General features: G+C 37.4%; 1 protein-coding gene across 3 annotated transcripts in view; it reads right to left on the bottom strand.

Annotated features, from left to right (window-relative positions):
• Nucleotides 1-55: 55 nt before the first annotated feature.
• Nucleotides 56-16,086, bottom strand: part of OFD1 (OFD1 centriole and centriolar satellite protein) — a 33,555-nt gene continuing 17,524 nt past the window's right edge. For all 3 annotated transcript variants that reach the window (XM_065655099.1, XM_065655175.1, XM_065655257.1), the window contains 7 exons: nt 13,075-13,207; nt 7,948-8,042; nt 4,244-4,363; nt 2,909-3,060; nt 1,860-2,027; nt 1,128-1,198; nt 56-141 (listed from right to left, as the gene is read on the bottom strand). In XM_065655099.1, the coding sequence (XP_065511171.1) occupies nt 96-141; nt 1,128-1,198; nt 1,860-2,027; nt 2,909-3,060; nt 4,244-4,363; nt 7,948-8,042; nt 13,075-13,207 (785 nt within the window). In that variant the 3' untranslated portion in view covers nt 56-95. The remainder of the gene's footprint in view (nt 142-1,127; nt 1,199-1,859; nt 2,028-2,908; nt 3,061-4,243; nt 4,364-7,947; nt 8,043-13,074; nt 13,208-16,086) is intronic.

Raw genomic sequence — 16,086 nt, 5'->3', positions numbered from 1 at the left:
AACATTTATTACCACTTTTTACAAGCAGAAAGGTGCTTTAAAAAAACAATTTTTATTGTAAAAATAATAATAATAAAAAAATCAGTAGCTATTGTTCACCAGAAGTTTTCATCTGTGTCTCCATGAGAAATGCCTGCAGCGCTGTATTGAGGACAAGAGGGAGGGAAAGAAAGTGGTATGAGTCCAAAGTAGTTTCTTATATTTTAAATATAAAGTTTAAAAAAAAATACACTGCCCGTGCTGCAATTTTTTTGCTGTTTCAGTGAACTGAAGTGAATAAGCAAACCTTTAAGGGTGAGGATTTGGTCCTTCACAGACAGCAAGCCATCTCCTGTAGCAAAAAGCTGCACTATCCATCCACTACTCCTGTAGTACTTATCCAGTGAAAGGAACACTACACAGATACAATTCAGGAGCACCAGGGCAGGGTCTCATAAGTAAAACAAACCAGCATTTTAAAGGCACAGTTCATACTGAATCATTGTTATGGTTAGTATGAGCATTTAATTTTTTTTTAACTACTCCATATTTTTTGGTTATATGTATTTTCGATTCTACATCTTCAAATAAACTGAAAGATTTGATAGAGGATTGTCATCCTTTTCCTCTCAAGCAACTAAAACCTACATATTGTTACTTATCGATGTCTAGAGAGAACCAGAATAAATCCCCTTGATGCGGTAAGACAGTGCAAGCAGCCAAAAATCTCTGAAATAACTGTGTGAACTACTTTGTTAAAAGTCCATGATGCTACTGATAAATCAAAGGTAGATTCAATAACAGATCAGCAAGGTGCAGCACAGACAAACTTCCACAGGGCAGTTACCCAAGAAGAATCCCTCATCCTTCAGCTCACTATGAATGAACTGAGATGCTGCCCAGTGGCAGATAAAACATTTTAATTGCCGCAGCTATTGGAACAGGTCAGCGAGTGTAGTTCCCAGTTCCAAACTGCAAAGAGTGCATAATTTACCTGTGTAAGAATTGGAAGGATCCTCAATTTTTCCAACACATTTGCTCTTGATTACTAGGTTATTCTGCTTTTTAAGAAGGCAGATATCTCTTAACCATAACTACTTATTGAGATGGAGTAATAGAAGCAATTAATAGTAATATATGAGCCTTACCTGTCATCCTTTTCACTAGATGTAAGGCCCTCTAAAAGCGACACTTCTCCTATTTCTTCTTTTTTTGAATCCTGGCAACCAAGAGAAAAATACGCTTCCTGTAACTGATTCTTAAGCCAAGGTTTAAGTGACTCTAATAATACTATTTGTATTTTAAGGCACCTAACTGAAAAGAAAAATCTTCTGAAGGACCCACCCTATTTCTGCAAATGCTGTATTGTATTGTATCTAGAATAACGACACTTCGGAAAATCAGGTTTGGATAATGTCTGAACATGAGTATGCTGCAGTCCTTCATCAAAGTAATGTTCACCTGTGTACATACTTGGTCTTTTAAGGTCAAATTTTCCATTTTGCCAGAATAAATTCTATCAGTTGTGTTAGTGGAACACAAACTGACCTGTGCAGATTCAAATTGCACTTAAAACGCAGTTTAAACTAAAAATTGAGGACATTTCAGTGTAAATACTGTCCTAGTACCTAAAAAAACCTAACAAACTCCCTTCTACAGCACATCAGAACAAAAACCCTTACAGAAGAAAGTTTTTAGGTTTTTTTTTTTCTTTTGAATCAACACATTTCTGTAATACAAATCCAAACATTCATCTCTGCAGGTTGTTACAGAAAGCTTCTGAATGGGGGAAAGAAAAAAAAATAGTTTTAATTCTAAGCATACTTAGCAAAACACAAATTCAGTCAATATTTTTGGGACCCAGTTTTGAGAATAATCACCTTGTTTGCCCGCTCCTGCTCTCTTCTCTGCTGAATTATTCTCATGTATTTTTCTAATGGATTTGGAGTAGAATCCTTTACATTATCTTCAGCACCAGAATTACTGTTTTCATGTTTTACCGCTTCCTTATCTTCTTTTTCTTCATCTACTTCCGAGTCTCGGAGCCACTTTAAGACATAAAAATAAAAGTAAATACCAATCACCTCAAGAAAAATCTCTTTATACCTCAATACCTGCACTACACACAGGATTTCATGTTAACCTCAGTAAAACATGCAAGGCTAAACAGCATTAAACTTGTTACGTGCCGTTCAAGACACAATGATAAGCTAGCGCTGCGATTCAAAAAAGCAACGTCCAAAAAGTCCCACTGTAACCCTGCCCGGACATCTGAGACGCCGTGAGGCCTGAGGCTTCTGTGTGTGACACTGACCTGTGAAGTGAGGAAGATGAGCCAGCACAGGTAGGCAAGTTCCTTGAAGGGCCTGGTTAGCTGGTGCGAAGTGTGGCACCAGCACGTGTGACCAGTACCACTACACTGAATTAAATTGAGCAAGGTTTAAGGGTTGGAAGAGGAAGACAAAATGGGAGGGAGCAAAACACGAGTTTTATACAGGTCCTAGAAGTCCAGAACTCAACATCAATGTGTGCTACATCAGCTCAAAGGGATTAATTAATCAAACTCCTTAAGGTCTCCTTATAACTTCTACTTCCAAGGAAGAACCCTAATGAACAGATGGACACTACCATGTTCTGGTGGTGTCCCACCAGCAGCAGTCCAGACCAAAAAGGCAGCAAATGTACAGCTTGTTCCAATAGCCTGGTGACAGCTGCCATCTAAGTCTGCAGTGAAAAAGTTACTCGGCACAAAGGAGAAATTCTAGTGAGACTCTTTGGTTAATTGCACAAGTACGTGAAAGAACTTAGCCTCTACTACTTTCACTTAAAGAATAAAATTGGTTTTTAAGCAAGTAACAGACAGCAGTCCTAAAATACACAGCACTAGAAAGCTGCATTACTGTCAGAAATTAAAATAATAAATCACCACCTCTTTGTTAGGCTTTTCCACTTCTTTTTGCTCTCTTTCCAAAGCTTCCTCTTGTTCTCTCTCTCTCTTTTCTTCTCTTGCTTTCCTTTCTTCGTCCAAGTTTTTCTCAGCTTCTCTGTTCTGTTCTTCAATCTGTCTTTGATCCAGCACCGCTGTGAAAAATTGTTTCAACATCTGTGATTTGATTTATGTAGTTCAGTAATCTACTACAGTAGCATACAAACAAGTAACAGGTTCCTGTATAACACTGATAGAAAATGAAAAACAACTGGATATATTGTTTATACATATGCCAAAATTATTCTTGGGTATCTGGTAATGTTTCTACCCACCTTTATACCTTTTTAGTCTGATATATGACTCATTAAGAGTTAAACAGCAGAGCCAAAGCAGAGGCCAAAGAGTTGACTAATCTCCATGCTCTTCTCACTCCTGCCATTCCCATTAAATCTCTGTTACCCTGAAGTTCATATTCTTTCCCTCTCTGTAATATGGTTGGATACACTTCCTAATAAAGCACTTAAAAAACCTTTGAAAATTATTGCAGGACACCCTACTGATGTGACCAGTATATTTAAGAAGCTGTGTAAGTAGAACAGCATTCAGATAGTAATTAGATCGGCGTACTAAATACTGCGAATTGTTAGAGGCTAGAAAGCTCCTCTCCGCCTGGACGCCTTCCTGTGTAGCCTCATCTAGATGTTCCTGCTCCGGCAGGGGGATTGGACTAGATGATCTTTTGAGGTCCCTTCCAATCCCTAACGTTCTGTGATTCTGTGAAATAAAAATCATCATAATGCTTCCAGCTAGAACAAATAGAGAAGTGGCATATGCTGCACTGGAATCATGCCTATCTACTCAAAGAATTAAAACAGCATTGTGATAATACAGTTTGCAAACAGAGTCAAGAAAAATGAAAAACATCCAAACAAGTGGTAAGTAAAATACTTAAAACAAACAAACAATCCCCCAAAAAACACACAACAAAAACAACCTTTTAAGTCTTTTTTTCTATCAAACCAGAAACAATATTTAATAATTATCCTAAAGAGAAAAGAAAAAAACAAAATCATCTCTCCAGAAATTTCCTGGGGGGGTGAGACAGGTAGCAAAAGTGTTTAAATTAAAAAGAAATTTAACTAAAACCTGGGTGAAAGAGTCATTATCATACAGTAAAGCAAAAGAAAACATTCCTTCCTCTTTATTACATAGTTAGCGATTTTGGAAAAAAAAAATCTCAGTCACTTCAGCATGCATACCTATAGAACATTAAATATTTGGCTTTTTGTTTTCTACTTTTGTCATTTCAAAAGGGTTTCCGAGTTGAGAACTCACTTAAGTCCTGCAGCGAAGTGGCTGCTGCTGGTACAGTGGCTGTGACACAGTTTCCATTGACGATGTCCCCAGATGGATGCAAAGCATCACTTTCACACTGCTCCGGAATGTCCCCCTGATCTGGAGAAGTTTGAACAATGGCTTCATTATTTGGTAATTACAATAGTGGAGCACAGCAATGAACACAAAGTGTGGGAATGGCTGAATGGGAACACATAAATATCAGCGCTAATTGAGCATTTTCCCTTCAGCTTGACCATTTCCCTGAGGATTAAGAATTATCACAGGCTGTACTTGCTTCTTTAATTACAGAATGGTTAGTTTTGAAATTAGCTATTGGAACACATCTGTTTGCAAAGCCAAAACAGATTCATGAATAAATATACAACAGAAAACCAAAATGTTTTCATTTCTTTACAGAATCAAGATACAGGTCACGGAAAAATTACATGTCCAAGTGTAGCTCATCATTTCCATGCATATAAAACAACCTTTAATTATTTGATCTCTTCCGACTGAAATGACTCTATGATTCTATTTCTTTATTAGGATCTTTGTCTTCCTCAGTGCATAGATGGATACTGCCAACTCAGATATTCTACGTTATATATTCTCCTCCCTGTGCAAGGTGGCCCTGAATTTACAAAAACACAATTACTGTACTTCCGCTGTGATCACTGCTATGATACTCAACTACTTCTTAATTATTTATTTGCAAAGTATGCAGACTGCTTCTATCTTAATTTTATGGGAGAAAGCAAAAGGAGATAGAAAATCAGATGTAACCATTATCTTTAGGTAGCCCAAAAACACAGGACCATTTTCCCAAGCATTTAGTGTAATATGGTACAGATATCTTAACTATATCCATAAGTTTTGGGTAAAGGTTTAGAAAAATATCAATTTCCCATCCTTCAAATATTATCAAGGTTTCAAACATTTTTCTTTTCCACATTGTAACAAAACAGAAATATTTTGCACAAAGAAAAACACGACAGCCAAACTGATCAGCCTCTCTCTCAGAATGGTCTGAATCTCTTTAAATTAAAATTCTTTTAAAGGAATTATAGATGAAAGCATCACAGAAAATTTCTGTCAAGCTGTCAGTTTAGCTAAGTTATGAGCATGGTTTCAGGTTCTTACAAAAAGCAACAGGAATTCCTACCAGCTTCACCTAGGAAAGTAAATTCTATACATGTTTTACAGAAGACCAAAACAATGGGCTATCACACTCAAAAGAACATCTATTCTGGGTTTTTTTCCTCTCTCTTTCACTTTAGGTTTAAATTATAAGGTTATCAACAACAACATTATTTCCATATGAGGCATCAGTATGTTTCAGGGTACACAATATTTAAGTAGTCAAAAAATTCCTTGCACGAATAGGTTCCTATTAAATATTATATCTAACTTCCAACAGTCTGCTAACCATACAAACAAAAAAAAACGAAACCCAAAACAATACAGTACAAAACATATTTTCATTAACCATTCTGCAAAGGAGGAAAGGAAAAAAAAAAAAAAAAGGTCATGGTGTTTTTCTACCTTCACTCCTTTATGTAAGGGTAGACAGCAAGAGATGCTTTGTTTCCTTAAGACAAGCACATCAACTAAAAGCAATTATTGCCAACAGAAATTCCAATCTTTTCTTGCTAGAGCTTACTCACCGCAGAATTAAAAGGCTTTCTATATTTTCTGGCATCCTCTTCACTCCATTGTTTTCTTCTACTCTTACCAACTTCTTTGTTCATTAGATCTTATTCTACATTTACTTTTTAGATTTTACATTCATACTCCCCGCCAATTCCTCCTGGGTTACATTCTTCCCTTTTTAGCCATTCTGATTTCCTTCTACGTACTGACATTGCCTTTTGATGCAGTCTGACCCAACTAAAGTACTGTTCATTTAGAAATCCTTGGTATATGCAAACTGTTAAATTATTCTTTTGACTACTACATGTCACTAAAAGATACACCAGTAACTTATTGGGCTGCAACATCTATTCAGGCCTAATTGCCAAGAAAATGCCAGTCTATTCTCATATGTGATAAAAGTGAAATATGTAATGTATTCCTAAAAGTCTCTACCAGAAATTAAACAAATAAATAAAAATCTAATTAAAATATACAATGAGTAGAAACCATTAGTGCCTACAGGCTCGGTTCACATTCAAATAATGCATTTAAAGCTTATAAAAAGAAACCTAAATGAGGTAAATTAAAAAACAAATGTACTCAATAAAACTTCACAGAGAAATGCACAGATGAGTCATCAGCTTCTGCTGTTATAGTTATCCCCAAACACTTACCAGCACATTTGCTGTTTAAACAAACAGTATCTTTTTGTTTGGTTGGTCAGTTTTTATAATACTAAAACCAATATTCTCACAGTTTCAGGAGTGAGCAAGGGCATCGCTCCATCTTCCGGATGACACAACCAAAAGAATAAGCCAGTCTCGGACCCAGGAAAACACACCAGTTAGGAATATTTTCCTTGAAATCAGTGGTTCTAACTCTCCCATAAAATAACTATAATCTCTTCACCAACTATGAATTTAATGATACTGCCCACTGATGGATCTCTACCAGTCTCAAAAGAGTTTACAGACCCAACAAAATTTGGAAATGGGAAAGGTGTTTAGCTCATTGTTCACATCTTTCTCATCGACAACTTCATTTACTTTAAACCCACAGTCTCATGGGAGAGAAGGCTGCTCAGGTCCAACATCAAGATGTCACTCAAATTCTTGAAAACTGGGAAATAAAGCCAGTAACACTGCTTCTATTTCTCTCTCCATATACAAATGGCTAAAAAGTGCATTAACTTTTATTATCCTCCTCTTTCTACAGCACCTTAGTTACATCAAATTTTTTTCAGAACTGACCCTGCAGGCTTGACTGCAGCATATAAAGAGAAGGAAACATTTTATAGCATGTAATGCAAAACACCACATAATGACAAGTTCTTCCTGCAATCAACAGAGAGCAGAAATGTAAATAAATAAAATGTTGATCTCAGAGGAAAAAAAAATAGGATAAAATTCATGTTTCAGAAACCGGATCATATGTTCCAAAACTACTCAGAGATGTTGATTAATGACAGCATAATTGCAAGTGTTCTTCACACAGGTACACATGCTTCTAAAGTAATTTCTAATTCATAATACTATTTAAGTCTCAGTTATTGAAGGAAAAAAAAAATTAACAAGACTGTATGTAATGGCCACAGAAACATATCTTCAGAATTACAACTTGGTAATACTACTCTGATATTGGTCCATGATGAACACTCATTGGAGTTTTACTTTATGCAGCAAATATAATAGAGTCTCGAGTTGGTTCATATACTAGTACGCTTCGCTGTTTGAAAAAAAAATCCTACACAACTTCAAAACCTTCTGTCAGACCTACACACATTAATCAGAAAAAGGTCGTGCAAGATTTCTGAACAAAATGTTACGTTCACAAATTTCAGAACCAACTGGATTTTAGTGTCTACTTGTTAATATATACCCTTCTCCTCTAAAGATGCAAATACGAAGAAGATTAATTCCTCATCACCTGAGCCAGTTTGTTTTTCTAATTTCCAGCATGAGTAAGAATTTTTTCTCTCCAACTGTAGTCTTAGATTATCAAGACAATCATCTTACAACTGGTAAGCCGTAAGGTATTAAACAACCTGTCCAAAATGCACTAGAACTTACACTCAAGAGAAGAAATGTGTTCTTCAAGGTCCTCATACATTAGTTTCTCTGGTTTGGGGATATCACTGAAATCTTGTTTGTCTGTTTGTTGAAGTCTGAAAGAAGAATAGAAATAACTTAATAAATATAAATACTAAGCTTGAAGCAAAAAGCAATCTGAGATTTAAATACAAGGATTACTTACATGCTTAGCAACAGACTAAACCAAACACAAAAACCATGCAACCAGAATGCTGCAACTTTCTGACTCAAAATTTAAGGTACTTAAATACCAGTTCTCTCACTTTTACCAAAAGTCAGCTCCATCTCTCTGACAGCCATCTCCTTGCAGCCTGTCCCCAAGGCCTATGTATGACATAAAGGCATTACATCAAAACTAAATACACTCTCAAAAGGCATGAAAAGGAATAAGGAAAAAGAAAAGATAAATACAACGAAGTGTGACACTGAAACGAAACAACTTGCCTTTTTGCTCTGTATTACATTCTTTAATTCCCACTTCAATGTCATCTTAACAGATGTGTTTGAAATGTATTAGGATTAGGTGTCTGGCAAAATATATATGCAGGGGTGAAAATCTGGGTGCTATGGAAAATGAGGTTAGTGCCCTCATTTTAAATCCCCATTTATCTCATCAGAAAGATCATGTGAAGGAACAGTATCTCCCACGTGACCCAGCTGCTAAACTCTGACCAGAACCAGAACAGCAAGAGGAGTGCAGGTCACTAATGAAATTCAGCAGCAGCTCTTCATAAAGGAGCTCACTTCATATCAGCTGGGGCTCTTCACCCTGGCATAAACATGTTTGTGCTTGCAATTTCTAAGGAATTCAGGTCTCCTATGGGGCAAAAGCGAAGGACAAACAAAACATACCCTCTCAGTGAGACATGTTCAATAAAAAAATGTAAATCTGGGGACTAACAAATCTGCATTGTCAGAAGGATAGTTCAGTAAAGTCACTGGAGAAAATACTCTGTAAATTAAGTACGAGAGAGTAAAAGGATCTTCAAGGCTTTCGAAGTCTGCTTCATGTTTTTAGTGCTTCCTTCACAGAAAGGGTTAAGTATGAAATAATTCTTAAGGTTGCAAGGTTAAAGGACATGCATGCCACTTTATTCAATACTGTGTCCTGCGCCACTGTAGAAAGACACACTGCCTCAGACTCAGCAAACAGAAGAGCTCTGCCTCATGCAGACCAGGAAACGTGTATTTCCAAATAGTTTTCAAAATTCATTCTATCAGGCAAAGTTTGCAACCAAACCCTGGACTGTACCTAATGCCAATATTCCATAAAACAGTACTGGTGTTCTAATCAACACCAAATGATTCAATTACATAAGTTATGCTTAAAATTACCATTAAAGCTTAAACAAAAAACAACCACCACCATCCAAACTATGCTGTTAATGTCTGAAATTACTTCTTTAGCCTAAAACTGGTAATGACCCTCACAATCAGTTTCTTTAGCCCTAAACAAAAAAAGAATGGTTAAGATAATAATCTCCCTTATAACTCTAGTCTTCCTGTCTGTGTTTATTGGCTTCCTTCATACCACTCATATCTTGAAACATAAATAAACAAGGAGCTCCTGTAGTCACAGAAGCGATTGTTCTTCCCTACTGAGAGAGGTCTAATTGGTAATGGCTTGCTGGTGTTACAGCATCATCTCTTTTCTAAGAAGTTCTCATTGCCACTTAAAATCTACAGGTCATAAACTAATCCCACAATACACATCAATGATGGGCCATTTGCCTAATAATGACCGTAAACAACTGGAAAAACCCACGCATGCATTTCTCAAATATTTTATGTAACAGAAAACAGTCTAAGGCACAAGAAATTAAAAAAAATTACTCTGCAAAAGAATGTTTTCCCTTTAAGAAAGTCTTGGGAAAGCAGCAAGTTCAAGAACATCATCGGGACCCCACACCCTTGCTTTGTCACAAGGAACCCAAGAACGCAACTACGGCCCAGCCCCTGGCTTGCTCTCTGCAGCACAACTTGCTCACGCTGTTCACTTGTCAGGCAGCGTGGGCTCCACAACATGCTCCACAGAAGCTCAGTCCCTCACAGTATTAAGAGTATTTTCCCATATCGCTTTAACATGCAGGTTAACATTCAACCTTCACTTTGTAAGGTCTGTCACGGGAGTACAGGAAATCTGAGAGATACTGTAGAAAATGTCAATGAGCAGGGAAAGAATAGACAACTGCTTAAGCCAGGGGTGTCAAACTCATTTTCACCGGGGGCACATCAGCCTCGTGGTTGCCTTCAAAGGGTCAAATGTAATTTTAGGACTGTATAAATGTAACTACTTCTATGTCTATACATAAACATAAAAGCCTCCGGTGAAAATGAGTTTGACACCCCTGGCTTAAAGGAATTAACCTCACAGTCCCTAAAAATCCCAAGAGCTTCTTTTCAAGGCCAAGAACTGAGGGCTATCCCCAAATTCTAACCACAAATGAGACCCTCTCTACATTAAATGTATACTGATGACTTGATAACAAGAAAATAATTAAGTCCTATGAATGTCTGCTAAAGCTGCCCCAGGACAAGTTGTCTTCAGCCATCAAATCTGGAATGATGGCTACCAGGTTACAGCCGATTCAAGTGTCTCTTAGGAAACAAACATTAAAAATGAAATACTCAAGCTTTTTCTGAATAAATCTATTCAGGATTCTCAGTTTTGGAGTAACATTAAGAACAAAAGAATTTCATACATGGAAATAGAAGATACAGAGAGGAAAGATAAGGCATTTTTATACAGCCTAATTTTGCCAAGTTATTCATTTACTTAAGAGATATCTTCAAAAACAAAACCAAACCAACAAACAAAAACCCCCCAACCAAACAAAAAATAAAACTAACAAAAACACAAACAAAAAAAACCCCAAACAGAACAAAAACACAAAAACACCAAACACACCCACACAAAGGAAAAGTTCTGCTACCCATCCCATTCCCACATGCAAAGGAGTCTGGAGTTTCCTATTCTGAAACCGGTTATACAGACAAATGCACAAGCTTTTCAGAGGAAAAAAAAAAAAAGGCATTACAACTTGTTAATTAATAAAGTGAGAATTTACAACTGCCTTGATTTAAACTCTCAGGCAGCAGAAACTACTGAGCTTCAATCAGTAGAAGCTCATCAATCAGGTCACGTGTAAAATAGAGACACAAGAAGAGAGACATGCTTCGCTCAAGGAATTAGTGGTCTTTTTTAAATGAAGGGGGTTTGTGTGCATCAGATATAACCTCAATAGTTTTTGAACATCAAGCGTATGCAGAAAGCCTGTTCTGATATGGGAAAGAATCAGAGATTATCACTACTTTGGACAGGAATTTGTGATAAGATTGTAAGTTTTACACTTTTCTTGAAATATAATTTCAAGTAACTGAAAAATGAAGTTTACTCCTCTCAAGACCCAACTTTGTCTTCTGAAATGGAGTTTGTTCTCAAATCAGTCTACAATGCCAGCAAGGGTTCTTGTTAGCCTCATCAGGATCACATTTATATGGATGGCACAGAAGCCTACTAGATGAATCCAAACTGTCAAATGCCAAAAAAGCTCATGACAGCAAACTGTCAAAAAAACATTCACATTCAGGTAATTCATATGAGGGTGAGATGTCTGATATGATTGTTGTAGATAAGACATGCCAAGTAATAGTCAGCTAATTGGCCACTGTAGTACCTTCACATTCCCATTTGCAACACAGTACAGACATTCTTCTTACTCATAGAAATGTACGGTCTAAACTTTTAAATTATCAATATGGTCCAAAGATGTGGGACACCATGAAAAGTCAGATATATCTCCAACATATGCACACATTCCTCACATGCTTAAAAAATAACATTTTTTTCTCAGATACTATACATACGCATGCAAGTCAGTGGTGGTTTAACTCAGATTTACTTTTAGGAACAGGTTTTGCTTTTTCAGGAAACTTTTAGGAAACACATTTTATGAAATTAGTGATTACCAGAATACTTATTTATTAACAATGAATCATTCACTCAGCTGTCTGAAAGTGGTCTACTGTGAAAGGAAATACAATGAAACAATGTCTACATTGATACAGTAGATTTCAAGTGCTGCAGAACTTGCAGCTCTCCTGAAATATGAGGATCCATACCACACCTTGCTTTCAAAAGTTGGTCAGAACACTGACACATGAAAAGCAGAAAAGCAAAAAAAGGACAAAAGCAAAGGGGAAAAAAAAAAATTGTTATATCTAGAGCTCTATCTATAGAGATATCTACAGCAGCCTGAAAACCAACAAAGCAAATCAGCGTGACCTGAGCTCAGGAACATCTAAACTATGTATGACATGTATCTGTCAGGTGTGCCTTAGTGGTGACAGCACACGCCAAATGAACCATAGTCATTGAAGCCACACACAGTAACAAAGCCATATTTACATTGGTTGAAGTAGCACAAAGTGCTGAGAAGCACAGTTCTAAACATTAATTATTATCCTTAAACAGCAAGCTAAGTTTCAGTGATGGATATCTATCAATTTGCTACATCTGCATTAAACCCACATGAGCTTAGGATGCTTCACATTCTCACTCTACAGGCTTTTTAGTCCTTTGCCTGTAACACTTTTCCATGGTGGTGGATTTTTCAGGTGCTGGAGCCAGTGTTGCCTTTATTGTTTCTCCCCAACACAGAGAATCTTTGGAATACCCTTTCATCTTTGCTCAACTACAAGAGTGAAATGACTTTACAGAACACTTTGTACATCAATTAACTTTCACTTTGTCATAGGACTTTTTTTTTTTAATGTTTTTTAAAGTTTCCAATGCACTCAAGGTTTAAGTATTTCACTGCACATAACTTTGCACTGTAAGGATGCACAAATTTAAACACAGGTGAACATGTCAAATCGTATTTGCTAAAGGTATATGGATTTGGGAGGAGAAGGGTGTTTGGTTTTTTAATAACTAAGTTCCTCTTGAGGCATGATATTCAAGAATGGAAATGCTTATTCATCTTTAGAAAAGTTCTCACTTGTAAAATTAATGGCTCACTTTAACTGTAAAAGCGGCTATTGGCACAGAAAAACATAAATGTTTCTTTAAAAAGCAGGATAAAAATGTTGCTTTGTAAATATTACCTGATTTTATGGCCATGACTGGATGGTGAGGAAGAAACAGACTCAGAAGATGAAGGTAGATGTGGCTTTGAAATAGGAGAAAGCACCTGGTCAACACTCTGCTGGGAAGAGGCAAGGTACGAGCCATTGATGTCTGCAGAATAAAAATCCCACAACTTGTATTAGCCAGTTATTTATCCTACCATTTCACAGCCAAGGCTGTTTCTCACAACACATGCATAATTGGACTGTGCAGGCACCACCACTACAGGGCAACTAACATTCAGATCCTAATAAGAACTTACTTGTACTGCTTTGTTGTTGTTGTGGGTGGGTTGGTTGGTTGTTTTTACATCTCCTGTATGAGAATTCTGCTCTACAAACCTTCACCATCATAAACTTACTCCTCACAAAGCCTATGATTATCATCACCCCATAATACATCCATGTCCCCCACAAACTGCAGCCCCTCTGCCAAAGGCCAAATATCAATTTCTCCCATGCTGGGCATTAGAGGAAGCAGTTACGGACTCAGATTTCAAGCTAGTGATGTGTTCAGTAACCAGCAAAAGATAATGCTTGAGGTCTCCCAAACACCATTCTTCATTAGAAAATGTAACCTGGAGGTTTCATTTTCTACACATTTGTGAAAAAGGGTGATGAAGCAAAGAAGAAATCTTCGAGGATTTTTGCCTCTTATCAACAGCTGTAAAGTCATCAGGGAAGGAAACAGACAGATAGTATGACTATAGAAGTCCTGAGTTTTCTAAGAAACCAAAAGCCCAAACCTTTGCATTAAAAAGGCTTTTAATCAAACTTGCAAAGTCCAGTGCTTGGGTTAAATTTTGCTTTGCAATCTTAATTTTCCTTTCCTGTGCAGCTGCACAGGCCTTTCATTACAAGACTATGAATTATTTTTTCCACAAGATATGGTATTCACTCGGTAAGCAGGTAGTAGTCTTTCTTCTCTTTATTGACCAAATAACTTTTACTCTAGTCAGTGGTAATTTGGCTCAAGAGAGAGGGACAAAAAGCCACTATTAACACTTCCATACCTGAAGTTCTTTCAGGTGGTTGTGTAGGAGCACACCCTGTTCATGGTGCACATCACATTGCAGAAGTCAGGATGCTTCAGACTAGGGGTTGTTCATGAATTTTTATCTCCAGACGGCCCCCTGCCCATGCAACAGAGATGAACACCCTCTAAGGAAGCCGAGCACTACAGAACAGGACCCAGCAGCTACACTGTACTCATGTACCAGCTGTACCTGTTTGTGGTGGGAACCCTCAGCCCACCCACATCCAATCTTCTATAAAATAACTTGTCACATTTTCATGTGCAGAGCAAATGGACAAGAACAGCATGTAATACTTACTGCACGCACCTCCTCAGCATAACAGATGCTATATGTCTGCACACAGGTGTGCCAGCCATCTCATACAGTAATTTACTACAACCTACTACTATTTAGAAATTATCTAGGATTGAACTTACTGATTTTCTACTAGAAGACAAATAGCTGAGATCTTTGGCACACAGTATGCTGTCTGCAAGACTGACAAACCTTGCACTTTGTCATCAGAAGGTATGGAGTTGGGTCAAGTAATGATCAAGGTGAAAAGTACTGATCAAGTAATAGGGAGCATGGGTCAGATGGCAATTGGATTTTTTTCCTGGGTCATTATTTCTTGATCTGTGTTACTGGCCAGAGACAGGAGGAGCAGAAGAAAAGAGAAAAGGACCCTGTCCTACTTTTAGTTGCTCTTACAGAAATGGGCGTTCTCCTTCCCAGTAGAAAGTCAAAGCCTGAAAGATGCCCGACATGCATGTGCTTGGAAAGGAAAACAATCAAATACATTAATTAATTTAAAGGAAGAGAGAAAACCAAATACCCTCCCACTGGCAGATTATGCAGTGAAACGGCTGCCAGATCTGCCAACTGCAAGTATTTTACAGGACACACTTATTCCTTTCATCCTTTGAAGACAGGTGCTGACAGCTGAGCTACAGTTCTCATTGAGGTACACCTCACTTAAAGTAAAAAGAAATCTCCAACTCGTGTGCATATCTTTTTGTCTCTTAAAGTTTATTTTGAGCTGTTCAGACTGGCATCTTCAACAGCACTGAAAAGCTCTATGGAAGCTTCCAGAATGACTTACGGTTGTCTAGCAAAAACACATCTGGTGTTTCAGCCATCGCTAGCACAAAGGATAACATATATACCAGTATAAAAGCACTCCTCAGAAGCCTCTTGAAACAGAGAAGACATATCAGTGGGAATGCAATCTAACTGGAAGCAGATACGTCACTCCTCAGCACATCAGCAGTGAAGCTCCCATGCTTACTGGTGCAAGTACCATATCGGGCCACCTTGAGAACATACCATCCAGCTGCAACCTGGTTTCCTACACTACATAGCACTCAGCTTCTCTAACACCCAACTCAGGTAATGCTCTACATGGTTATTCAACTCTTAGCCCCCTCCAGAACAAGTCAGTCTTGTGTGTTAAGCAAAGAACAGATCCAACGGAAAAAACAGATCAGCCGTCATGTAACCATCCTCTGACTGGTATAAAGATTGTTAAAGTTACGCACAAACTTTAATTTTTACATTTCCTAATTTTACAACAAACCCCTGATTTATGAAAGATTTTGTCTGCGTGCAGTGTTAAACAAATAATCTGTAAATACAGAAGCTGAGAGAGAAAACTGAAAATGTAAAAGACTGCTTTGGAAGTTCATGTTTTCAAATACGTTTTCAGTAACAGAGTATGATATTCTATATGTAGAAACAGAGGGATAGCCAAAATAGATCAGACCCTTTGTAACCTGTTTCTAACAGTGCCCATTACTAAACAAAACTAAACTAAAATTCAAAAAGGAGAATACTTATGTCTTACTTCTGGAAACACCTACCTCGACCTTTCCTCAATCAATACTTTTTTGGGTCCTCTTGACAGGGAAGTTTTATTCCTGCATCTATACTTGTTGCCACAGGAGCAATATATTCCACAACTTACTCCTGGTATGAA

This window comes from Caloenas nicobarica, chromosome 1 (assembly GCF_036013445.1).
Source record: "Caloenas nicobarica isolate bCalNic1 chromosome 1, bCalNic1.hap1, whole genome shotgun sequence".
In the NCBI taxonomy this organism is placed as follows: domain Eukaryota; kingdom Metazoa; phylum Chordata; class Aves; order Columbiformes; family Columbidae; genus Caloenas; species Caloenas nicobarica.
The sequence above is the reverse complement of the archived record's forward strand: the minus strand, read 5'-3'. Positions and strand labels throughout refer to the sequence as shown.